This window comes from Myxocyprinus asiaticus, chromosome 30 (assembly GCF_019703515.2).
Source record: "Myxocyprinus asiaticus isolate MX2 ecotype Aquarium Trade chromosome 30, UBuf_Myxa_2, whole genome shotgun sequence".
NCBI classification, from domain to species: domain Eukaryota; kingdom Metazoa; phylum Chordata; class Actinopteri; order Cypriniformes; family Catostomidae; genus Myxocyprinus; species Myxocyprinus asiaticus.
This window is the reverse complement of record NC_059373.1, coordinates 26,895,774-26,921,917: the sequence shown is the minus strand read 5'-3', so window position 1 is coordinate 26,921,917 and position 26,144 is coordinate 26,895,774. Positions and strand designations below refer to the sequence as shown.

General features: G+C 37.4%; 2 protein-coding genes across 5 annotated transcripts; both read right to left on the bottom strand.

The window, feature by feature from the left end:
* Window positions 1-14,062: 14,062 nt before the first annotated feature.
* Window positions 14,063-20,361, bottom strand: lrrc69 (leucine rich repeat containing 69). Of its 3 annotated transcripts, XM_051663075.1 has the most exons (8): window positions 20,181-20,361; window positions 17,033-17,159; window positions 16,880-16,952; window positions 16,599-16,794; window positions 16,296-16,367; window positions 15,917-16,018; window positions 15,635-15,814; window positions 14,069-14,188 (listed from the first exon to the last, which is right to left on the bottom strand). In XM_051663075.1, the coding sequence occupies exons 1-8, from the start codon at window positions 20,355-20,357 to the stop codon at window positions 14,081-14,083; spliced, it is 1,035 nt and encodes a 344-aa protein (XP_051519035.1). In that variant the 5' UTR covers window positions 20,358-20,361; the 3' UTR covers window positions 14,069-14,080. The 3 variants fall into 3 exon arrangements, with proteins under 3 accessions (XP_051519036.1, XP_051519035.1, XP_051519034.1); XM_051663076.1 differs by lacking the exon at window positions 15,635-15,814 and having other exon boundaries at window positions 14,063-14,188; XM_051663074.1 differs by lacking the exon at window positions 14,069-14,188 and having other exon boundaries at window positions 15,311-15,814.
* Window positions 20,362-20,529: 168 nt separating this feature from the next.
* LOC127420654 (deubiquitinase OTUD6B-like) lies at window positions 20,530-25,451 on the bottom strand. Of its 2 annotated transcripts, XM_051663078.1 has the most exons (7): window positions 25,092-25,437; window positions 24,817-24,959; window positions 24,602-24,703; window positions 23,460-23,772; window positions 21,314-21,375; window positions 21,083-21,189; window positions 20,530-20,974 (listed from the first exon to the last, which is right to left on the bottom strand). In XM_051663078.1, exons 1-7 carry the CDS (start codon window positions 25,159-25,161, stop codon window positions 20,890-20,892), a joined length of 882 nt encoding a protein of 293 aa, XP_051519038.1. In that variant the 5' UTR covers window positions 25,162-25,437; the 3' UTR covers window positions 20,530-20,889. The 2 variants fall into 2 exon arrangements, with proteins under 2 accessions (XP_051519038.1, XP_051519039.1); XM_051663079.1 differs by lacking the exons at window positions 20,530-20,974; window positions 21,083-21,189; window positions 21,314-21,375 and adding an exon at window positions 21,808-23,211 and having other exon boundaries at window positions 25,092-25,451.
* Window positions 25,452-26,144: the final 693 nt, after the last annotated feature.

The following is a 26,144-nucleotide window of genomic DNA, read 5'->3' as shown; positions in this document are numbered from 1 at the left end:
TAAAAAGCTACACTCGTGATTCATATCTGTAGCACAAATGGAGCTGGATGTGTTGGTCAGTCATTTTCATCATCGGCCTATGAAAAAACAAATCTAACTTTTCTCAGTAATAATAATAAAGAAAACTTTGGTCTGTCTGGGGATGAATTTTCATTCACTTCTCAACACAATTTTGGTAAAGTGTGAGCAGCAGGTTAAGTTAAAGGGAGCCACACACAGGACACATCTGGCAGACAACATGGTGCGTTCTAAAATGACAAACAATTATTTTCTATGAAGGGATGCCTGCAACTCCTCACTGTCACTTTGTTCATTCTTGAAGAAGTACAAAAACCTTTGTAACTTGTGTGTGTATGGTGCCTAGATTCACATACTGCCACCTGTACCGCATCATTGAGTCCTTCAATATTAAAGGGATAGTTCACCCAAAAATTTAAATTCTCTCATCATTTTCTCACCCTCATGCCATCCCAGATTTGTATCCCAGACTTTCTTTCTTCTGCTGAACACAAATTAAGATTTTTAGAAGAATATTTCAGCTCTGTAGGTCCTTACAATGCAAGTGAATGGTACTAGAACTCAGAAGGTCCAAATAGGACATCAACGCAGCATACAAGTAATCCATATGACTTCAGTGGTTAAATCCATTCTTTTATACTATTAATCTACACCTTTGACCAGCCCCAACCAGTAGGTGGCTGAATGTGAAAGAGAAGGTCACTTCCACACCAGAGTGTGGAAGTGAAAGTGTAGATTTACAGTAAAAAAGTTTCTCACCCACATCTATCATATTGCTTCTGAAGATATGGATTTTACCATTGGAGTTGTATGGATTACTTTTATGCTGCCTTTATGTCCTTTTTGGACTTTCAAAGTTCTGGCCACCATTCACTTGCATTTTATGGACATACAGAGCTGTGATATTCTTCTAAAAACCTTCATTTGTGTTCTGCAGAAGAAACATCTTGAATGGCATGAGGGTGAGTAAATGATGAGAGTATTTTCATTTTTGGGTGAACAATCACTTTAAGTACAGTAAATGGTAAATCATCCCCCTTGTGGTCTCCCAAAGCTATTACTCCAGACTACATTAAAGGGAAGGCCAACTGACAGTGAACTAGAAAGCACACAAATTAGGCTTCTAATTGAAATATCAGCTAATGTTCATAAATCGATGCCTCAAAAACACTGAGAAAATAATGTGCCAATCCATTAACGATGAACTGATAATTTATGACATTCCTAATAGAAATTCATTGTTTCTATTCAAATTCTTCAAACATTTACAATTAATATTTGTTCGGCACAAATCACGCTTGGTGTGAATATGCCTTTTTAAAGGTTTAGAATAACTGGCAAAACTTTACAACAAGGTTGCAAATGTCAAGATAAGTTTGCACAAAGTTAACATGAAGCAACAATCAGCAATACCATTTCAGCATTTATTAATCTTGGTTAATGTTTATTTCTACAAATTCTAATAAATTAAAACATGTATAAGTTAGCATTAGTTAATACAGTTTAAACTAACATGAACTAACAATGAACAGTAATATATTTATAAATTAACATTAACCAATTAAGGCTGATAAATGCTGTAAATGTTCATTGTTAAATCATGATGCCTAATGCCGTTACTAATGTTCACAAATAGAACCTTATTGTAAAGTGATTTCTCATAAGCTTAAGAGATACACTTGTAGATCAAAAACAAAATGCCTATTGGTGAGGAAGTGACACAGATTCAAGAATATACTGTGGAAAATCTGACTTAGGGCCTAGTACATGCGGGCAGTGTTGGTTACTCATCTGCAGCATTCATCTTTAGCTCCATGGATACAAGATAAATGGCCAACACAATGGCCCATGTAAATGAGACTCTGTATGGGAACCATGTTCCATTCTCTTCCCTAGGGCGGATCTTAGCTGCACCTTCACATTCAATGTCATGCTTGCCTTAATCATGCAGAGATTTACTAGCTCTCTATAATTCCCTCAATTTGATACATCTTTGTTTTTCCTAGCCTGAGCTTCCCTCCAGCAGTGAGGAGCTGCTCTCAGTCAGAAGAGTGCTGGCAGTGTGAAAACCACCACGTGCAATTTCCTAACCCTCTGTCCCAGCCATCCATCTACAATGAGTGATGCCACCCAGATCTAAAACAAATGTTTGACTAAGCTGTTCCACTGTATTATTCAGTTCTGCAAAGGACCTGACACATCTGACATAATGCATTTGCCCCTTTAATTATATAGATTCCAGATAAATATTTACAGATGGTCTCTCTCTGTCTCAGAGCAAGTGATTTATTTGAATATGGCAAGGAGGTTTCTGCCTCCTTGACTGGGTTGATGCATCAAGAATGAAGCACTGGGACATTCTGTGCTGATTTATTTTCCTTTCCACTGATCTGTTGAAAACGGGTGACAGATAGAAAGTTAGATAGCATTACCAGACCTTATATAGATATTGCCACACCAAGCCAGTCTGTTAAAGAAGGCAGGAGAAAAGTGGAAGATTAATCCAAAGTATTTCAGTGAAGCAGGAGACACATACAAGGTCCAGACATTTGGATCACATTTTAATTAGGCAGATGCTATTTACACCCCAGTGCAAATAGTGGCAGATATTATTTGCACCCATCCCTGGTGCAAATAATGGTAGATACTATTTGCACCCATATTTAAATACTAACAGTATGTATGTACATACTGTATAGTATGGGCATCTCTGCAGTGTGTTTATTGTGTTTATTTAGAGTCTTACAGACACACTACATTAACCCCTACCCCTAAACCTAACCTTAGCCTTATATAACCTGGGTTTGATGCAATCTACACAGAAGCGATGCCGAGCCACGGGAGTAAGAGGAAGGGAACGAGTGTGATCGACAGACTCTGCCTCCAGATCAAACCCTTCTCTGCACACATCAACATTCACCTTGAATCTATTTGCACCAGGGTGCAAATAGACACTCCTTTTTAATTATCAATGTGCATTCACATTTCACTTTGTCATGAACATCCACATTATTGCACTTTGCATATACAGCAATTGTCAATCTGGAGTCAAAGTAACTGTCTTGTTGGAGCTGTGGCCTAGCAGCAGGTGTATGTGCTGCAACACACTGAGCTTTGGTGCTCAAATTTTGAGCCAATCACTTGAAACTTAAATGCCAACAGACCAATCACTCTGGAGCTACAGGAAAATGACATCCTGACCATGTTGATTGGCTGATGGCACCAAAAGAATGTGCACCGTCCCATGCCCTTCACTGGAAACTATACTGAGTCATGACGTCAAAGGCAGCAGACAGGGTAAAAAACACCAAACCTAGTTTGCCTATGCCTAGAAACAGCCCTGTTTTTACCTCTCACAGCACATGCCGCGAAGAGCCGTGTACGTGAAAACGGCAGGATTTTGGGTGTATGAGCACCGCTTGCGTGCTGCCTGAGCACTGCTAGCAAAACCACCAGCGATTTGACGCTTTCCGAGTGCCTCTCATTGAAAATTAAATAGACACTTGCGCTTGCCGCGTCCCTTGTGAAACGGAAAGGACTTGAGGACTGCACGTGCACAACTGAACACAAAGGCATCACCGTCTTTTTGCGTAGAGTGACAAATCATACCAGCGTATTTTGATATCAAAATGCGTACCTGCTATGCAAAATGCTTACAGGTTGGCAGGTCTGTAACAATGGAATTTATGCAACTTATCAGCCCTCTAAAATATTGTGACTATAAAAAAATCTTTTAAATCAAAATTAGAGGCACAGTCCATGTGTGTTATCTTTTGGGTCATCTATATGCCAGTGTACTCATAAAGTTGACAAAACTCACTTAAAGCAGATATCAGCATTTAAAATTTCTCTTCCAGGAAATCAGACCAAAAATATCAATCAAATGCTCTCTCTTGAATGAGAATGGTCCTCCCCTATTACCATCTGCCATGACTAGCAAGCAGCAAATCAGTGAGTACATTTACATGGGCAGTTATAATCGAGCTTCTGCAGGTTTTTGCTTTCTCGAGCTAAAGTCTTCATCTTTCTGTCCAAGTATACATGACACCATGCATATTCAAAAAGCTAAAGACAGGACGTCAGCTGAGGAAGTGACGTAGACATTTTCCGGTTGAGCCTTTGCGTCATAGCAGTTCGTCAGAGAAGTCAGCGAACTAGCTACTCAACATCGAGACGCAAACAGCTGGCAAAACAATATGGAAAACTTTACAGCCACGTGCATTTATTACATTCTTTACGTGTTGATTTTGGTGCAGATCAAACGTATGTTATCCCTAGTGATCACGGTGATATCTAAAGGCAGAAGACAACACAGCTTCCTCCTGGATTGTTCTAACTGTACGAACTCTGCTTTTTCTAGGTGTAGTATATTAAGCCCAAACTTCATATTCCACAAGGGTATATGTCAACACAGGAAAGGAAACTGCGCTCAGCTAGCGAATTCACAGGGTGAATCTGAATAAACGTTATGTTTGAGCCCCATACCTTTTTGCCCTACAAAGCTCTCACAGTGGATGGTAAGGTCTTCGTAAGGAATAAGGCATAGGGATGAATGATCACTTGTGAATGAAACGCACCCTAGCTTTGTCCCAAACAACACACTATACACTATGCACTTACAAAATATACTATGCACTCAGCCATGAAATGTAAGAATTTTCAAAGTGTAGTATCGTCCCAAATGGAACTCTTAACGGTTTTTTTTTTTTTTACTACACAGAAGCTTTCGCCGTTTAACAGCTGCCGTAAGTGACGTTTCAAGCACACGTGATGTGTTGCCGCAAGCTTTAGCACTTAAGCCAACTTAGGTTTGCTAGCTGCTATGTACATTCTTCATTATTTACAACTGTTTTGTCAGACCAGCAGCACTGCCAGGTAACTCCGCCCGTTCCGCTATGTACAGCAAGCCGCGTGCGCTGAGTGCATGAAGTGTCCGACATTCCACACTCCATTTTGACAATTGAAAAAGTGCATCATCTGGGTAGTTACAGTACAATTCTTTTTGCTGCATTTTAGTGTTACCATACTACTCGCACTACTTACACTACAAAATGGCGTAGAATAGTGCGGTTTGGGATGCACTCTGTGTCATTGCTCTTCTTCTCTGCTTTGTGTTAAGTTTGACTTCCAGGTTAAATACATCACACAGCACCTCTGTTTTTCAGAGCAAGCGCATAACGCTTAGGCCTATTGTGGTCCAATCGAAGTGTATTAATGCTGGACAAGCCGAGCCACAAGCACATTATCTAAAAAAGGTATTTTTAAAAAGACCAATTATTGCCTTAGTCCGACTGAAATCAAACTTTTAAAGTGCATGTAAACACACTCATTGGTTTATGGCTGTGACTAAACCCTAAAGGCTATTTAAACAAAAGTAGACAAGCCCTTCAATATGTTAAGCCCAAACTTCATGTTCCGCAAGGGTATATGTCAACACAGAAAAGGAAACTGCGCTCGGCTAGCGAATTCACAGGGTTGTTAAAAAAGAACTATGGTGAACCAAAATGTTGAAACCTGCCAGCTCATCTCACAACAGGAGCTTCTTTTCTCTACCAATTATTAAACAGAAAAGCCGAATAACAATCTCATGGATCAGCCTGCTGTTTCAGTCTTCATCGTCTCATTTTAAGACTGTTCCTTGCATTAACAGAGCAGTATCATTAATGGGTGGGTTGAGGGGGTTGACTTAAGCCAGGTGCTCCAATTAGGCTGGCTGGGTTCCAGCACATACGGCTGTAGTGCCACCCGTCACCAGCCATCGGAGTGCTTTCCCTTTCACACACCTGCTGGAATGGACTCAGTCTCCCCATATGCTGTACCAGAGGATCACTGAAAAATTGCATTAGAGCTTTAGTGGTACCAAATAAGATTTAGTAGTTTCATAAGTGTGCATATTCCCCATTCACAACGCACAGTTTATACAGCACATATGATAGTGTTAATACAAAACTGTGTTTTTAGGTTGAAAATCTGACTCTTACCTTGATTACTTTATAGGATTTTATTATTGGTTTTAATAGATCTGTTGCTATTCTAGGCTGCATGCATTGTCACAATCCTGGTTTCATCATAAAGGGATAATTTACCCAAAAATAAAAAGTCTTCCATCATTTACTCACCCTCATGTAGTAATAACCTGTATGACTTTCTTGCTTTTGTGGAACACTAAAAGATGCAATGAAAGTGAATGGTTACTAAGGCTAACATTATGACTAGCATCTCCTTTTGCGTTCCACGGAAGAAAGAAAGTCATACAAGTTTAGAATGACACACGGGTAAGTAAATGATGACAGAATTTTCATATTTGGGTAAACTGTTCTTTTAAGTCTAATCATGACTCTAATCATGGTGGCGGTGTAGTGGGCTAAAGCACATAACTGGTAATCAGAAGGTTGCCGGTTTGATCCCCACAGTCACCACCACTGAGTCCTTGAGCAAGGCACTTAAACTCAGGTTTGCTCCAGGGGGATTGTCTCTGTAATAAGTGCACTGTAAGTCGCTTTGGATAAAAGCATCTGCCAAATGCATAAATGTAAATGTAAAATGTAAATATGAGCCAGACATCTGCTATGTTATAGGGCAAGTGTAACATATGAAAGGGGCAATGACTGATGCTTTGGTGGAGAGTTACAGAAATAGAGAAAGATTAATGAATTCAATGGACAAATTCCTCAAGGACATTGCTCCTGTCCCTCTATATGAAACAGATGTTGAGCCAGTGGAGGTGGAATGCCACTGGCGCGGCATGTTCCAAAAAAAGCCTGTGTACAGATGCCTCTACCTGGGTCGTGCTGGTGTCAGCTGTCTCTCACATTGAGCATGCTTCCCGTGCCATATGAGCCACCATGGAGTAATGGAAAAAACGGTGCAATATGACTGCAAGACAGGCAGCAGACAGCACCAGAACTGCAATGGTGAGGACATTACGCTCTTTCAGAAGAAAAGGAAACATTTTTAGCCAATCACGAGCTCTTGTTATGAAAGATTATCTAAAAGAATTGGAGAAACATACATTTTTATCTTTTGTATGCATGTATCTTTATCTTATTTTGCTATTGTAAAAAAAGAAAAGAACAAAAAACACATACAATTTCACATTTATATTAGCATAGCATTATATTAGCATATTACCATATTTCCAAGTGAAACAGGATATTTAGTGAGATGAAATGTATCGAAACTTGATTTTATCCATCAAGAATTGATTGGATTCTAAAAAGTAGGTGTTCCATACCACAATGGAGCCAGATCTGAATGCGAGATTGTAGTCCATTGAGGAGGACACTCCCCTCTAGAAACATTGCAAACACCTACTTTTGAGGTCAAGTTTACCCTTTAGAGCATTTCAAAATATACCAATTGTCAACAATTGTAACAACATTTTCCCCTTCCGCACAGATCATAATTATGTGCACGTCATTTAAAGGGTAAAGTCGTTTCTTAAGCAGTGCAAGTTAATACACTTGAAAGATTACGAAGACAAATATTTTTCGTTGAAATAACATGCACTGATGATTCATGTGCAATAAGACCAGGAATGTGTATTAGGAAAGTAAATAGAGTTTGAGTTTGAGTTAAAGTTGACTTTAGCCTGTATACAAGACATATACAGGAGAATCATAGTTAGTAACCACCCACCAAGCACGCTGCTCATAGCAAAAATCCTCAATTTCTGTGTGCCCATTTTGGTGACCTTTTGTTTTTCCTTTTCTTTTCTGTCAACCAAGGTGCATCAAACAATTGGGAAAGAGATGGTTTGGTAGCATCCACTGTAGTTAGGATCAAATTACAAAACTTGAAAACCAACTTTGTGAGAAAAACATAAGCTCTCCAAAGTACAAAAGAGGCCGAGGTTTATAATTCCCTATATTGATGGACTCATTATTGTGACCACGGAAACTCTCAAAAAGCATGAAACAAGATCAAAGCTTATTTGTTCTTTGAAGGTTTTTTTTTTTTTTTTTTTTTTTTTTGCTTCTTCCGTGTTTTCTTGCTCTTCACAACATGAGGTGTTTTTTCACTTCGAAAAAGAGGCGAATGACCCAAAACTGCCACTGCGAAAAGGCCTGTCTTTGCAGCTCTGTGCACTCTGGTAATGAGGAGAGGGCCAGTGTTGGTACAGCCTCATCTTCACCTCAAAGCCTCCCCGCCTCACTCTATCTAACACTTATTCTCATTTGTTCAGGGCTGAGACACAGAAAAACAAAGGCTTACATTTCTCCTACACTGCAGGGCTGAGATACTTCTGAAAGCATGTGTGTTCTCATCTTTTCTTTCTTTCTTTTGTTTTTTAATGGAAGAAAATACACCAAATTACCAAATAAGAAAAAAATAGTGCTGAGTGATATGAAACACTAGATGTTTTGAGCACTGACTTCTGGCTTTGGATCCAGTTATATAAAAGAAGAAAAAAAAAAGAAAGAAAAAAATCCTGCAAAGCTTGAAACTCAGACCTAGTCAATTAATTAAAGTCTTTTTGAGCACAAGCAGTCCCTGACTAAATCTCATATTTTCAGAGTTCTTGATTAATCCTTTTTTTCTGGTTATGTTTTGGATCATCTCCAGTCTTTCTCTGCCATTTTGTTTTATGTATGATATTCTCATCCTCTTAGATGATTTCACAAGCTGTACTTGAATGCATTTAAAATCAGAGCACTGTTATTCCATTCCTATCTTTTTGGACATTTATCAGAGAGACACATTGCCCCCTAGTGGCACCCGAGAAGAGCGTGACAGATTGATTGTGCAACCATCATGTTGACAACGCCTTGGTCCCATGCCAGCAGCTCAATAGGAGATCCCTCATTCAGCATCAGATGCCAGACAATAGATTTCCCTGATTGGAGAGTGCTCTCCTTAGCTTGACAGTGGTTCACTGCGTGGTATTGAGTAGCTGTTTTTCTCCTTCTCAGAAGCAGGCCAATACACCAATCAATTATGCTAATTTTAATACTTAGAAAACTCAGAAGATAGCGGGTATGGTTGTAGAACTCAAATCGACCCAAACTAGAGTTGTATCGTTAGTTATTCTCCCTAGAGATTTGAACATATCAAAGAAATGAAAGGTAACTTCAAAAAAACATTAAATAATATTGATGTAGGACAGACAGACCATGGGGAAATTGTTACAAGGGCTATATCTAAATAATTATAAGGTTTAGAGTCTCTTAGCAGTAATTTTGTATGTTGGTTTGTCCGCTACTGGGGTCAATAGTGAAAAGGTTAACATGCATTCAATGATCTGTATCTTTTTTACTGGGCAATAATGATGGACATGTTCAATAGCTTTTTTGTAGCCTAGACAATGTGTCTATGCAGAAATTGACCCTGAGAAATATTTGCTGGAGTAAAAAGTGAGACAAATTATAAAAGTACAGTGATGAGGCTATAATTGCATGCATTTGTATTACATTTTCATTTGACTACCAAATACTTTGATTTACCAAGGAAAAAAGCATGTCTAGCTTCTGACATTTCAAGGATTGTTAAATGAACTGTGGTCAAAGTATGTCATGAGCACATACAGTTACTGAATTATGTCAAGTTTAATAATGTGGTCCGGCCTATCAAGTCCCTTGTTTCTGTTCTGGTTTAGTATTTTCTATGAGGCAAGGTTTTATTGACAGTTTGTATATAAGTTCAACAAAACCCATTGAAAAGAAAAAAAAATACACATATAGGAGAAATGCTATATTAACATGTAATGTGAGATGTTTTTTTTTTTTTTTTTTACAAAATCAAGGTTTAGGCTCAATTGGATATGAATGCATAAGTGAAACTCTATAGGTCCTATGATTTGTGCACCATTTTTAACAATAAAATAAATATTTAAAGTACAAATATTCCATGTACTCTCTCAATTAAAGTAGCATGCGTAATAATTACAGTAAAAAACAAATTGTATTTAATGCTGTTTAAAATGGTTTTAGATGGAGTATAGTACATCACACCACAGTACATGTCAGCTACTCAAATATTACTTAGATATAATTAGACCTACAATGAGTCAAATGCTGTCGTTAGCACTCGAGGTCATTCAATAGCCACACAGACCCGAGAAACTGGGCATGGCTGAGAGATGCTGGTGAGATGAACAGGCATGCCTCAGGCAAAAGCACAATCAAAGCAATCTCATTCCAGCTCTTTCCGTGTCAGAGATTATGAAAGCAATATGGTGCGATGAAACCTTGTTTGGCTGATCTCAAATCCAGGGTGACAATAAAGCCATCTGACTGACATCTTATAAACTATTCATGTGAGCTTGATATAATGATCAAAGACAAGCTGCTTATAAAATTCATAGGCATTATGCAACCTATTACTGGTAATATTTAAGTGGGTAAAATGCTATATAATTAATTTACAGCAATAACTTGCAGCTGATCATTACAGTGAGGTCATTTCCAAGCAAATCCCTAAAACAAGTCAGACTACACTCAGAGAGACTCATCTATAACATACAGACTTCTTAATGTGTGCATGTTTGTGTGTGAGGGGCTGATAGGGGCTTACATAGTCAGATAAAAGGGAAATGTAATAAAGCTCAGGCTTTCCAGTAGATCATCCTGAGTGAATTTGCCCACATTACTCTTCCCATTTCCAGCCTGGTAAATTCAAATTTATGCACACCTACTTTATCATCCTTTACATTCCCCATGAGGTAGCGTTGAGATATTCTCACCATAGGCAATATTCCCTTTCAGTAATTATATCAGAGTAGACTTCTTAATTAACATATGGCATACATGTTCAGAGTGTACGTGCATAATGCTCTCAGTACTCAGAGTGTCTCCCACTATGTGATATTTCTTCAATGACATAGATTCTGAATTAATATTAATATCAATCAGACATACTTTCTATTGATGCAGCACAAATGCCCACAATTCAGGGACGTGTCGCAAAATTCCAGCGTTGTTGATGTATGAAAACAACAGCAGTGTGTTCGGACAGGAGTTTGTGAGGAAACAAGGTTAGCAAAACAAGAGGATGGTTTGGCTCTGCTTTAACAAAGTGTTCTGACAGAGGAGATGCGCTCCCGCACATACACATACACATCCGCAAACACACACACGCTGATACCGGACATGGCCTGAGGCGGTCCTGCTGCTTAAAGACCCCAACAACTGCTCTCTGGAATAATGCATGTTTCAGTTCAGATGTTCTCTCTCTCTCTTTCTAAAATGGTACGTGATCTTGACTGTAATGCAAAGGCCACAGATCATGTGGTAAGCTTTGGTCTGGTAGCCTCAAAGCTGACCTCAGGCACTCAGAATCCAGCTAGAGAGATGGAGAGGGCTGGTGCACCATTTGTTTCCAGTGCACTGAGTAATGGCAGCCACTGGGCTCTGCCACAAAGGCAGACTGTTTCAGTCTAGACACATAAAGAAATACTCATACTTAGTGGTTCCTAACACAAACAAATTAGCATAATTCGGCATTTAAAAAAAAACTCTATGTACACTTAAAGTTGACAATAAACCAAACCACCAACAAAAAAATAATGTATTCTTAATGATTTAAAAACAGTGGTACACAACTGGCTTTGTTTCTTGATCTAAATTTTACATTGGACACCAAGTGGCAACCCAACAGAGTACTAAATGTTTATCGAACAAAATCTAACAGAAATGTGCTTAAAGGAATATTCCGGGTTCAATATAAGTTAAGCTAAATCAATAGCATTTGTGGCATAATGGTGATTACAACAAAAAAAATATTTCTACTTGTTCAAAAAACGAGATTACAGTGATGCATTTAAAATGGGGTTAGTGAATGGGGCCAATTTTTGGAGGGCTTAAAGGCAGAAATGGGAAGCTTATAATTTTATAAAAGCACAAACATCAATTCATCTGTTAAATCTTTTTCCTCTGCTATTTAAAAAAAAAATTTAGCTGTATCGTTTTTGTTTTTTTTGCGGCAGAATACTAAATTACTGGGATTGCAGTAATACATCCTTGTAAAATGGTATACAGTATAACTTTACACAGAAATGCTTAGTAATCAATTTTATCACACTAAAATCATGTTAACATGCATATTGTTTACATATTATGGCTATAATTTTGAAACAGTGAGAATTGAACATTTATGGGTTGGCCCCATTCACTTCCATTGTAAGTGCCACAGATTTTTGCTTCTATGTTTTTTTTTTTTTTTTTTAAGACAAAGAGGGACAAGTTAAAGTGCATTGAGAATATTCCTTAAAAATCAAACATTTAAATGAACTAATATTACCATGACCTGTATAAGCCCAAGAATATAAAAAATGATCAACACGACGGAAAATTGACAATTTTGTAAACGCATAAACAGCAGATGTGATTTACCAACCTAGTAATACATGGAACAAACACTGGGCCAAATATTTTTGTTAGTATTAGTCTTAACCATATTACCAAGAGACAGATATATGTGGCAAAATAGTGTAAAATTTGAACAGATGCATGGCTTTTGACGTCGACCACAAATAATATGCTTTCTCCTACATTTTAAAAGTTGATAAGCATTTATTTTTTATACGCTGTTCCAAATTATACTGCTCATTGCATTTTATTATTTGCATTTAGCATAATTTTCTCCCTGCTGGGGGGGGTTTTGTTGAAGCACAACAGACTTGTTTACACTATCTTCTCTTCTCCTTTCACGGCGAGGGCATATACCATTTGTGCAGTGCATTAAAGCCCACCAAGTGCACAATTGCTTGGAAATTGAAGCAAATGCTGTAGAATAATGGCTGAGCTTGACTGAGAGCTGTATAATAAATGACTGAGTTTAGTGGCTCCTTTCAGTGGACATCCACACAGTCACCATTAGTTTCCTAAGTGCACTTTTCCCCACACTTCTAAATTGATTGAAACAAAATGTCACAATTATGCCCTGTAGCTCAAGCTTTAATTATTCATCAATTAGCGTTTTCTCCCCCCTCCTTCTTTTTTCTGAACTGATTTTTCATTCAGTTTGCAGAGATGTATGGTTCCCCTGCTGTTAACCAGTCCAAAGTCATTAGTTTCTGGCTTTGCAATTAAACCTGCTGCATTATTCATCAGGCCCAACTCGGTAGACTCTGCTACGAGCTCAGGAGGCCTGCATGAGAAATTAATTTTGAGAGATGAAGTTTCCTCTCAGGTTAGAACAGATGCCATTGGCCCAAACAGAGGGTAGGTACGGAATGCATTCATTGTGGTGAATTAGAATGGCAAGCATAAAGCTAGACTATAGACAGATGATTAAAAAGGGAAAAATGCAAATAAAATAAAAAAATATAAAAACTGTGCATAGCCTGTGGCCGAGTGCTTCAGATTGATTTAAAATAACTTATGGTGAAACATATAATGATTATCTAATATAGAACTGGCATTATTTACTTAAACCACCTCTTTTATTGCGATAACATTTTTAGATGTTGATATCAAAGACATACTTTAAATATTTGCAATGAAAAAGAATAAAAGATCCTGTTTGAAGGGATATTTCACCCAAAAATCATCATTTACTCACCCTGATGTGGAACCAATATGACTTTCTTTCTTCCATGAAACACAAAAGGAGATGTTAGGAAGAATTTTATAAGGACTGACAGCCTCAATGATCATTCACATTCAAGGTATCTTTTATCCATTCAATGAAAACGAATGGTGACTGATGCTGTCAGTCCACTTTCATTATATGGAAAAGAGTGACCAGGATATTTTTTTAAAAAAATCAGTTTTTGTGTTGCACAGAAGAAAGTAAGTCATACAGGTTTGGAACAATATGAGGGTGAGTAAATGGTGACAGAATTTTTATTTCTAGGTGAACTATCCCTTTAAATGGTGTTTCTTTAAAGCTTATTCTAGTCTAGAAGCATACTGATGTGCATTATTGTGAGATGTAACAAAACATGACTGGAATGATTCACTGCAGCAGATATCTGTCTGACAGCCAGATCAAAGAATGCCAGCGATCAAATGTTGCCATCTGCTGGTGTAATGCATAAACATAATTCTTTCTAATAAACAGATTTATAAAGAAGAACCATTATCAGACATGGTGGGGTAGAATAAAAAGACACATTTTTTATTTATATCCATATAAGCCTATAGTATAAATGGTCATTTCTGTTGAAGCAATCGTAGGAACACAGCAACACTCTCACTGGAATAGACTGGGAGCTTTTCATCCCCATGTGCTGTCCAAAGACAAAACAACATATGATGTGATAGGTGTGGATGAGAAACAGATCAATTTTTAAGTCCATTTTTACTATAAATTCTCCTCCCTGCTCAGTCAATCTCCACTTTAACTTACACTTTCTTCTTCTTTTGTTTTTGGTGAGTTACATTTTTCAAGCATATCGCCCCCTTCTGGGCAGGGAGAAGAATTTCTAGCAAAAATGTACTTAAATATTGATCTGTTTCTCACCCACACCTATAATAGAACTTCTGAAGATATGGATTGGATTACTTGGATGCTGCTTTTTTGTACTTTTTGGAGCGTAAACATTTTGGCATCCATTCACTTGCATTGTTTGGACCTGCAGAGCTGAAATATTCTTTTAAAAATCCTAATTTGTGTTCTGCAGAAAAAGTCATACACATCTAGGATGGCATGAGGGTGAGTAAGTGATGAGAGAATTTTCATTTTTTGGGTGAACTACTCATTTAAGTACAAAATTGTATTATTGTTTACTAAGTTTTTAAAAGGTGACCCCAGAAAAAGGTTAGTGCCCCTGTTAATCTCTCTTGATTAAAACATATTTAATTTGCATACTAGGGGAATATTAAATCTCTGTAATGCAAGCATCGCTCTTCCCTACAATGTCAAAATGCAGTAACTATGCCAATACTGAAACAGTGAATAATAATAATTATAATAATTTTATAATAATTAATAATAATAATTATAATAATTATAATATAATAATAATTTTCTTTATTCATCACACATTATACATTTGCACATATACAGTGAAATTCTTCTTTTTCACATATCCCAGCTAGGCTGGGGTCAGAGTGCAGCTCGCTTGGTTTTTCAGTGTGGATTTTGTCATTTTTTTCTGAATCTGAGCATAGCTAAGCCAAAACTGTCTTTCACAGAGACTTGTATGAAGAATGTAAATCACCACAAACAGGAGAGAGTGAAAGTGAAGGAAAAAGTGCTTAAAAATGTATCTGTTTCTCACCCATACCTAGCACATGGATTTAACCACAAGAGTCGTCTAGAGTACTTTTATGTTGCCCTTATGTGGATTTTGGAGCTTCAAAATTTTGGCACCCATTCACTTGCATTGTATGGACCTAAAGAGCTGAGATATTCTTTGTTTGTGTTCAGCAGATGAAAGTAAATCATACACATCTGGGATGGCATGAGAGTGAGTAAATGATGAGAGAATTTTCATTTTTGGGTGAACTAACTTAAATTTGATAAAATGTGTTGTGTTTAGCCTGCACTGCAGCATTGTAAGCAGAGTGCCAAGTTGTCAGACTAGCAAGTGTCACTTAAGATCATTACATCTTAAGCTTCCTGCCAATCTTTCCAACAACACCACTATTGAGTATGAATATACTGCCACACTGTGAACAGTGGTGTTAAACGTAGGTTTGAAGGTAAAGAGACATGCAGAATGGGCGAATACCTTCCAGAGGTTTATGAACTGTACACACTCCAACCAGGTGGTGAGGAAAGGCTGGGCACACAAGGCACATTGGCCCCATTGAGACAGCAGGTCCTGCAGCTCTGGGTAAATTGGCAGAGCCTTGGACACCACTGAGAACTTGTTTGTGCTCTCCTTAAGAATCAGCCTGGCTGAGAGTTCCTGCACAGGAACAACTTCAACTCTAAACGTCCTTTCTAACGCCTTCAATTTGTCACAGAAAAGCATAAAATGTTACTGTAGCATTAAGCAATATTTTTGCACCTTTAACAAGAGAGCTTCTTTCTCTTGAATTGACTCCATCAGTGTAAATGGAACTAAACAGTTTCCCTCGAAGAACAATTCCTTTAATGCAAGAAACTGGAACTATGACAAAAAAGAGAAAATAATAAACAAAAATAATATGTATAATTATTTAATAAATGCATACACCTCCAATTATTTTGTCCACTCAAAAAAATATTTTTACGATTTATGCATTTCAATTTCATTCCATTGAATTGTGCAACTTTAAACAAAATTAAGTTAATAAAACTTAAAATATTTAGTTTTTTATTTATTTTATTTTGTTAAAGATTACTCAGTTCAATTTGTTGGAGTTTTGTTATGAAATTGAAATTCGTAAATCTTCAAATAAACTTACACCGACTGGAAACACTGATAAACAATTCCCAGCAACATCCAAGATCTTCAGGTTTTTCCAACCAAGAACACCCTAAGCAAAGAATGAATGTTATAAATGCAAACAGAAGTACCTACAGGCCAGTATTATTTATGTGTTTACATGTCTTTTTTAACATCAGTCTTAAATAAAAAAAATTTAAAAAAAAGTACCACTGGACAATAGCTAAATACAGACAGTTTAACTATATGGTACAATAGGTAGCTTTATTTATTTATTAATAAAATGTATAAGAATGTGTAAAGTATAATAACAGTCCCTTGCCTCTGGTAGTTCTGTCAGGTTGTTTCGTGCCAAGTACAACTTCCTCAGCTGGGATAAATTGTACAATTGCTGTGGTATTTGAGTCAGTTTATTATTGTTAAAGTTAATCTCAGTCAAGCTCTTTATCAAGCCGAATTCAGCGGGAATCTGCTCCAACTGATTGTCTGTGAGGCTGATGCTTTCTAGAGCACAAAGCCTGCAAACACAACATTGGTCATATAGCTAAATGTAAAAATGTGAAAGAGTGTGACAACAGACTTAATAAATAAATACTAACTCACCTTTTTATTTCTGGAGGAATGACTTTGATTGAATTGTGGTTCAAATTGAGCAGCACAAGATTTGGAAGACCCTCTGCAAATAATTAAACGTATACTAAGACACATCTGAATATAGAAAACAGTAATGCTGAATATAAAACAGTGTCAGCTTACCGAGCACCTCTGGTGGCAAATGGCTGATTTTGTTCCCATATAAAAAGAGCTTTTTCAGACAACAGAGGTGCTTTAACACAGATGGCACCTCCTCAAGAACATTATTGCCAAGATTGAGCTCTGTCAACTTAAGACGCACACAATTAATGTACATTGAAAAAATAAGAATAATAATACTTATTATTATTCATAATAATATGAATCCCTTATTTAAATTAAATAGTATAAACAGAAACATAAAAGAAAGACAAAAATGGAAAAGGGTGTTGCTGAAAAAAAAAATGGGGCCTAACTACATGCATATAGGTACAAAGGGGCATTTAAGGAATAGTTTACCCACAAATTTTAATTCTCTCATCATCTCAGAATCTTATGGCTTTATTTTTTTCTGCAGAACACAAAGATATTTCAATGGACATTTGATGTCTGTTGCTTGTTTTGGAGCTACAGGAATCAACAGACCAGGCAGTGAGGGCAGGTCAAGTCCAAGTCCGAACAGGCAGAACCCGGAAGGCAGAAGAGGTCGTAACCCAGTCGGTTTCAAGTGGGGCGAATAGATTTGTTATGAAAAATGTTCAAAGTGGGCTCACATTGACTCATCCAATCATAGTAGAGACAAGTTTGTATATAGAATACTAGACATGTAATAAAATGGCAAATGTTTTTGAAATTAATAGGAAATAGTTGACTTCTTCCTGAAGTGCTTATTTTGAGAAAGCATCACAACTTGTTACCCAAAAAAGCATCTTGCTGTCTCAAAATGTTTTGCATTTGTTGACAAATTGTGCACATTAACTATTGGCGCGGTATCTACACTATATCACTTTAAACCCACTAGGGGCCTTTTACCCCAAGTGAGGGAGCCTTTTACCCCAGGTGTGGGGTGAAAAGCTCCCTCACCACCTTTTTTTTTTTTTCTTTTTTTTTTTTACTTAATTTTAATCGAAACAACTTTATTTTCACATAAATTATGTTGCTCCATCTGTATATATATATATATATATATATATATATATATATATATACAGGTGCATCTCAATAAATTAGAATGTCGTGGAAAAGTTAATTTATTTCAGTAATTCAACTCAAATTGTGAAACTCGTGTATTAAATAAATTCAATGCACACAGACTGAAGTAGTTTAAGTCTTTGGTTCTTTTAATTGTGATGATTTTGGCTCACATTTAACAAAAACCCACCAATTCACTATCTCAAAAAATTAGAATATGGTGACATGCCAATCAGCTAATCAACTCAAAACACCTGCAAAGGTTTCCTGAGCCTTCAAAATGGTCTCTCAGTTTGGTTCACTAGGCTACACAATCATGGGGAAGACTGCTGATCTGACAGTTGTCCAGAAGACAATCACTGACACCCTTCACAAGGAGGGTAAGCCACAAACATTCATTGCCAAAGAAGCTGGCTGTTCACAGAGTGCTGTATCCAAGCATGTTAACAGAAAGTTGAGTGGAAGGAAAAAGTGTGGAAGAAAAAGATGCACAACCAACCAAGAGAACCGCAGCCTTATGAGGATTGTCAAGCAAAATCGATTCAAGAATTTGGGTGAACTTCACAAGGAATGGACTGAGGCTGGGGTCAAGGCATCAAGAGCCACCACACACAGACGTGTCAAGGAATTTGGCTACAGTTGTCGTATTCCTCTTGTTAAGCCACTCCTGAACCACAGACAACGTCAGAGGCGTCTTACCTGGGCTAAGGAGAAGAAGAACTGGACTGTTGCCCAGTGGTCCAAAGTCCTCTTTTCAGATGAGAGCAAGTTTTGTTTTCATTTGGAAACCAAGGTCCTAGAGTCTGGAGGAAGGGTGGAGAAGCTCATAGCCCAAGTTGCTTGAAGTCCAGTGTTAAGTTTCCACAGTCTGTGATGATTTGGGGTGCAATGTCATCTGCTGGTGTTGGTCCATTGTGTTTTTTGAAAACCAAAGTCACTGCACCCGTTTACCAAGACATTTTGGAGCACTTCATGCTTCCTTCTGCTGACCAGCTTTTTAAAGATGCTGATTTCATTTTCCAGCAGGATTTGGCACCTGCCCACACTGCCAAAAGCACCAAAAGTTGGTTAAATGACCATGGTGTTGGTGTGCTTGACTGGCCAGCAAACTCACCAGACCTGAACCCCATAGAGAATCTATGGGGTATTGTCAAGAGGAAAATGAGAAACAAGAGACCAAAAAATGCAGATGAGCTGAAGGCCACTGTCAAAGAAACCTGGGCTTCCATACCACCTCAGCAGTGCCACAAACTGATCACCTCCATGCCACGCTGAATTGAGGCAGTAATTAAAGCAAAAGGAGCCCCTACCAAGTATTGAGTACATATACAGTAAATGAACATACTTTCCAGAAGGCCAACAATTCACTAAAAATGTTTTTTTTTTTATTGGTCTTATGATGTATTCTAATTTTTTGAGATAGTGAATTGGTGGGTTTTTGTTAAATGTGAGCCCTAATCATCACAATTAAAAGAACCAAAGACTTAAACTACTTCAGTCTGTGTGCATTGAATTTATTTAATACACGAGTTTCACAATTTGAGTTGAATTACTGAAATAAATGAACTTTTCCACGACATTCTAATTTATTGAGATGCACCTGTATATATATATATATATATATATATATATATAGTTTTTTTGTAACTTTATACATTTTTGTGACCAGAAAAAGGCAAAATGTCCTTAAGGGGTGCCTCTAGCCTTGTTGTACCCTATATTTTTGTCTGTTTTCACCCAAAACCAACTGGATCTCTTCAGAAGACAAGTGTTACATCACTGGAGTCATATGGATTACCTTTATGCTGCCTTTAAATGCTTTTTAGATTTTGAAAATTTGGTCACCATTCACTTGCATTGATAATTGATGATGAGAGAGAATTATAATTTTGGGTGAACTATTCCTTTAAGTCTCTAAAATAAAATCTAGATATTACATCTACTACCCGTGCTTAAGTGTTCTTCATTCCTTAAAATGTTTTATTTGTTAGACATTTTTTGACCACTCAAAATTATGCATCAAAAGTTAAGACAAACTTTGCATTTTGACGCTCTAACATTGAATAATTTTTAGCTGTATATGTTTAAAAAGTATTAAATACAAATATAAAACAGATCAAACGTGGCAGGTCTCGCTCACATGTCGTAAACTCTGCAGTTCAGATGGCAGACTCGACAAATAGTTATTATTCAGCTTCAATGTTAGAATCCATGTCAGCCTCGCAAACGCTTCTGGGAGATCAGTAATTTTTCTAGAGCTCAAGTTGAGCGATTTTGTTTTTGTTTTTAATACTTTGATGACTAAATCGTTTGCCATTTTACTTTTGCATTGTCGAGTTGAACTTTTCAACACGTTTCCATAGAGATGCAATGCAACTTCTCACTAGCGCCGCCTGTCGGACAAACACCAGTATTGCATACAGTCACTGCCATCAAGACATACTGTGTAGATCACAGACAGAACAGCAAAATATTTAAAAGAGTGACGCTTGTCTTTGATAAAAGGTTCTCTTTATTCCAAGACAATGAAGTCAGCATGCCGCACTTTACATGATCCAGCACCTCATAGAGCAAATTACTTAGCTGATATGCACGTTTTCATGAATAACACAAGGCAAATACAGTTCCGACAATTCATGAACAGCATTGGCAAGCATGGATTATTACATTAATCTTATCCACTGCATCCAAAGTTGCTGCTTTGTGTTATTTCAGCATCTTCTATAAGTGAACAAGCTCAATTTAGCTGCTGCTATCAAAACTGAATGAAATTCCAGTAGGTCCAATTCAACAGGCTAATGAATTATGCACAGCTGCATATACTGTATTGATGCGAGTCACTGATCGGGTCAGCCCTCTTCTTCATTTGCTAAATCTTTCAGAGGTTCCACAGAGTTGTAGTGCTCACCAAGTCCATATGCATGCCGCATGTAACTGAAAGAGACAGTGAAACGATTTTAAAGTACAGACCTAGGGAAAAGTACTTCTGTAAATAATCTTAGTTGTTTATAATGAATACATAAACAAACTGCAGGTATTTACATGAGTGTGATTGGTGGCTTGCCATATTCTTCACCAATAATAATAGAGGGGGACTCTGCCTGAATGACTTCTATTGGAAGCTGGAGGACCTGTGAAAGGGCTTTCAACTGTCATGGAGGAAATACATTGATCAAATTAAGCATCAATAATAACAAAACAGGGAAAGACAAAAAGTGGATATTATCGATGTATATTATTCATGGGACATTTATATGGAACAGGTATTCTGACCTCTAACTGTCCGCCCCAAGCAGCTGTGTCTGCAATGCCATTGCAGTACTTCACAAACTCATCTAAAGTAAGAAACATTAACAAAAGTTGCAAATGCACGCATTCATATAATACAAAGTTTACATATGTACACTGCCCGGCCCAAAAAAAAAAAAAAAAAAAAAAGTGGCATACTCTAATATTTCGCCGGACCACCTTTAGCTTTGATTACGGCGTGAATTCATCGTGGCATTGTTTCGACAACCTTATGCAACATCACAACATTTATTTCCATCCAGCGTTGCATTAAGTTTTGGCTGAGATCTTGCATTGATGACGGGAGAGTCAAACCACATTTATGCTGCGAAGCTGACGGTTCACCACTATCCTTCCAGGTTTTAATAATGCGTTGGACAGTTCTTAACCCAATTCCAATGATTTCAGCAATCTCCTTAGGTGTTTTCTTTGCTTGATGCAGGCCAATAATTTGCCCCTTCTGAAACACAGTAACAACTTTTCCATGACCATGGGATACGTCTTCCAACATGGTTGTTTAAGAAATGAGAAGCTACACACTGCATCAGTTAGAGTTAAAAGAATGGCTGCCAGCTGAAACATATTAATCACTGCAATAATGATCCAAACATAGGCTCTTAAGTACCGGCTTATTTAAATCCAAACAGCAAATTTTTTTTTTTTGTTTTTTTTTTTTGGCCAGGCACTGTATTTCACATTGAGGGTTTTTCTCAAATATTTAGCAAATATGAGCAAATATTTATATATGCGATTAATTGGATTAATTGGCATACCTTGTAATTAATTTAAAAAAAAATTTTAATTATCGATCAAAAACCAGCCAAAATTTGGAATAATGTACAGATTTTGCTGTTTCGGAAGGAAATTGGTACTTTAATTCACCAAAGTGGCTTTCAGCTGATCACAAAGTATAGTCAGGACATTAGTGATGTAAAAAAACCGCACCATCACTATTTGAAAAAAGTAATTTTTGATCAAATCTAGACAGGTCCCATTTCCAGCAGCCATCACTCCAACACCTCATCCTTGAGTAATCATGCTAAATTGCTAATTTGGTACTAGAAAATTACTTGCCATTATTTCAAACACAGTTAAAAACTATTTGGTTTGTTAAATGAAGCTTAACATTGTCTTTGTTTTTGAGTTGCCACAGTATGTAATAGACTGGCATGTCTTAAGGTCAATATTAGGTCAAAAATGGCAAAAAAGAAACAGCTTTCTCTAGAAACTCATCAGTCAATCATTGTTTTGAGGAATGAAGGCTATACAATGCTTGAAATTGCCAAAAAACTGAAGATTTCATACAAAGGTGTACACTCCAGTCTTCAAAGACAAAGGACAACTGGGTCTAACAAGGACAGAAAGAGATGTGGAAGACCAGATGTACAACTAAACAAGAGGATAAGTACATCAGATACTCTAGTTTGAGAAATAGACGCCTCACATGTCCTCAGCTGACAACTTCATTGAATTCTACCTGCTCAACACCAGTTTCATGTACAACAGTAAAGAGAAGACTCAGGGGTACAGGCCTTATGGGAAGAAATGCAAAGAAAAAGCCACTTTTGAAACAGAAAAACAAAAAGAAAAGGTTAGAGTGGGCAAAGAAACACAGACATTGGACAACAGATAATTGGAAAAGAGTGTTATGGATCTTAACCCCATTGAGATTTTGTGGGATCAGCTAGACTGTAAGGTGCATGAGAAGTGCCCGATAAGACAGCCACACATCTATGGCAAGTGCTACAGGAAGTGTGGGGTGAAATGTCACCTGAATATCTGGACAAACTGACAGCTAGAATGCCAAGGATCTGCAAAGCTGCCATTGCTGCATGTGCAGTAGGATTTTTTAATGAGAACTCTTTGAAGTAGTTTATGAAGTTCTGAATAAAAAAAAGAAATCAAATTGTAATTTGTAATTTTTCACATAATTAATGTCCTGACTATACTTTGTGATCAGTTGAATGCCACTTCGGTGAATAAAAGTACCAATTTCTTTCCATAAGAGCAAAATCTGTACAATGTTCCAAACTTTTGACTGCCAGTGTGTATATATACTGTATATTCCAATCCAAAGTGAATCTTGCTGTGCTTTTAATAAAGCACCACTGAACAGAGTGTTGATGTTCACCTGCAGTGTACATGTCTCCTGTATTGAGGTCGGTAAGGAAAGGCATGAAGTCATCGGCATGGCTTCTCATATACTGAGCTGTTTGAGCCCGAAGCTCTTTGAGGCTGAGAGAGCAGCCTCGCTCCGTCAGCTGATCCTCCACAGCGCGGTACATGCAGTGTCCATCAGAGGAGATCTCTTTGATCTGCAGGTGCTTTTCCGCCAGCTTCTGTCTCAGCTTCAGACCCTCCTGATGACGGGAGCCGAAAAGATTCTCCACCTCTGCCTCAGCGATCCGGACCTCCCGTTCCTTCTCAAGAGCAGCCTTTTTGTCCTAAGAAGTACCAGGAAACACAAGAGATGTAGGTTAAATAAGAGCATCAGACAGGATTTAAATGGAAAGCCAGCAATTCAGTATCCCCAAAACAGATGTAAAAAGAATAGTTCACCCAAAAAATGAAAATTCTCTCATCATTTACTCACCCTCATGTCATCCCTGATGTGTATGACTTTTATTTATTTCTGGTGAACATCAACAAAGATTTTTAAAAGAATATCTCAGGAAGAATATTTGTTGGTCCATACGATGCAAGTGAATGGTGGCCAGAACTTTGAAGCTCCAAAATGCACATAAAGTCAACATGAAAGCAATTAATGACTGCACTGGTTAAATCCATATCTTCAGAAGCGATATGACAGGTGTGGGTGAGAAACAGATCAATATTTAAGTCCTTTTTTACAGTAAATCTACACTTTCACCAGCCCTCCAAAAAATTCTTCTACTTTTGATTTTGGTGATTCACATTCTTCGTTTCATATGGATTACTTTTATGCTGCCTTTATGTGGTTTTTGACGCTTCAAAGTTCTGGCCACCTTTCACCTGAGATATTCTTCGAAAAATCATAATTTGTGTTCTGCAGAAGAAAGAAAGTCATACAAATCTGGGGTGGATTGAGGGTGAGTAAATAATGCACAAATTTTCAGTTTTGGGTGAACTAATCCTTTAAAGCAGAGCCTTCCTTAAACATTGAATGCCAATCCAGTTCAAAATTAAGAAAACACATTTATTTAATACCATTATGTTGTAGTATTACTATTATGTTACATTGCTGGTTGTCCTTAAGGTTTTTTTTTTAAAAGAGTATTGCCACCTTGAACTCACCCTTCTCTTCTGGGCTTTAGATGTCCTGGCTTGCTTTGCATCTGTTTTTTCCTCATTATCTGCCAAACTCACGGAATCCAATGCATTTGATACCTCTTCTGGCTTTAAAACAATCATCAGACATGTATTGGTGAGCTGCAAACTTAATCAAGAGACATTTGTGATATTTAACATCTAATAGAATGTTCAAAGTGAAGATGAGCGGTTTTATGTACCGTGGAAGAGATCTGCATTTGTTTGAGTTCATTTTCGTGTTTTTGACTGAGCTCAGCCTCTAATCTGGCGATGTCCTCAGTCAGCTGTTTCCTCCTCTTCTTGTCATTTTTGGGCACCGCATTTTTCATAATTTGTATTTTTGCTAAGAAACAAACCCACTTTTAGAGACATTGATGTAGCGTTTCCTAACACATGCATCAACATAAAATGTTGTCTTAAAGCGAAATCACTAAAGATCATCTCGTAAATGTTTGCGTATATTGTGTTGTTTTACCTTGCAGGTCTTTCTTTTCCTTGCGATGCTGTTTAGCTAACAGCTCCTCTGCTGTCTCCACTGAATCCATAATAAAATTAACTAAATATTCAGAGTAATAAAATGTTTCCTAAAATGGACCTAACCAGTAAACATTCGTTTCCATTGGTTTCGGCTATAACCAAGCAAAGTCTAATTTGTGGGTTCAGCTCATAGAAACAAATCGATTGATTTTCAGTCCATTTTGCTCAGCTGCTCAAACGCATGGATCATTCAATCTCGCGAGATCCGGGAAATCGACCCTTTAAAATAAAAGTCTCTTTGTAAAATGATGTGGAAAAGACCGATTAAATAATATGTTTTATTTAAACTGGCTTTCTCTGACTGATCTGTTCAGCCGTCCTCACTTTGCCATTTCTGGTCAACTACAGTGCTAGTTAAGCCAGTTACAACTTTTAAAATACTAGACCAAACTAATCGAAAATGTTCGATTTAAAGGGCCGTTCAGGCCGAACGCGTCCTCACGTTAGAAAGTGAGCGCAGCACCAGAGCCCTTCTATCAAAATGAGCCTATAAGGTTAGCAACAAAATACATAACTCGGCGGTCCCATTGACAAATGGGGGAACACTGGTGAGGAGACCAGGGTAGGGTTGCACCCGCTGTGCGTAAGGTCTCACGTAAGTTGGGACATAAAGTTCACACTAAGGGCTTAGTAACTACTAGTTAGTTTGTAACTAAGTCAGTGCTTAATTTGGTTGCACCACCTGCTCTTTAGGCAAGACTTAACTAGTAGCTCATAAATTCTCCGTAAAGTAATACATAGTCGCTTAATATGACATTTAATTGATCCAATAAACAGCCTTGAAATTTTATACAGAAGTGTTAAAAAGCCATGAATTTCAATTTGATCTTGTTACGGTTGATGTTCAAACCTTGTTTGCTCACGTAACTGTCAGCTGTAATAAATTAAATCCCCATTAAAATACAATACGTAATAAAAGTTGATTTGATAAAATGTACATTTGCCCTGTGTAAATAACAATATATAGGAACTGTATCAAAAATAAATAAGG

Excerpts from the sequence above, each read along its gene's own strand:
- lrrc69 (XM_051663074.1), bottom strand. The coding sequence starts at position 20,357 with ATGGCAAACGATTTAGTCATCAAAGTATTAAAAACAAAAACAAAATCG. Across the intron at positions 16,953-17,032 it reads TTTGCCACCAGAGGTGCTCG|AGGGTCTTCCAAATCTTGTG; the intron begins GTAAGCTGACAC and ends AATTATTTGCAG. Across the intron at positions 16,368-16,598 it reads ACCTGACAGAACTACCAGAG|GGTGTTCTTGGTTGGAAAAA; the intron begins GCAAGGGACTGT and ends TTCTTTGCTTAG.
- LOC127420654 (XM_051663078.1), bottom strand. The coding sequence starts at position 25,161 with ATGGATTCAGTGGAGACAGCAGAGGAGCTGTTAGCTAAACAGCATCGC. Across the intron at positions 24,704-24,816 it reads AAATGCAGATCTCTTCCACG|CCAGAAGAGGTATCAAATGC; the intron begins GTACATAAAACC and ends ATTGTTTTAAAG. Across the intron at positions 21,190-21,313 it reads CTTGGGGCGGACAGTTAGAG|TTGAAAGCCCTTTCACAGGT; the intron begins GTCAGAATACCT and ends CCTCCATGACAG.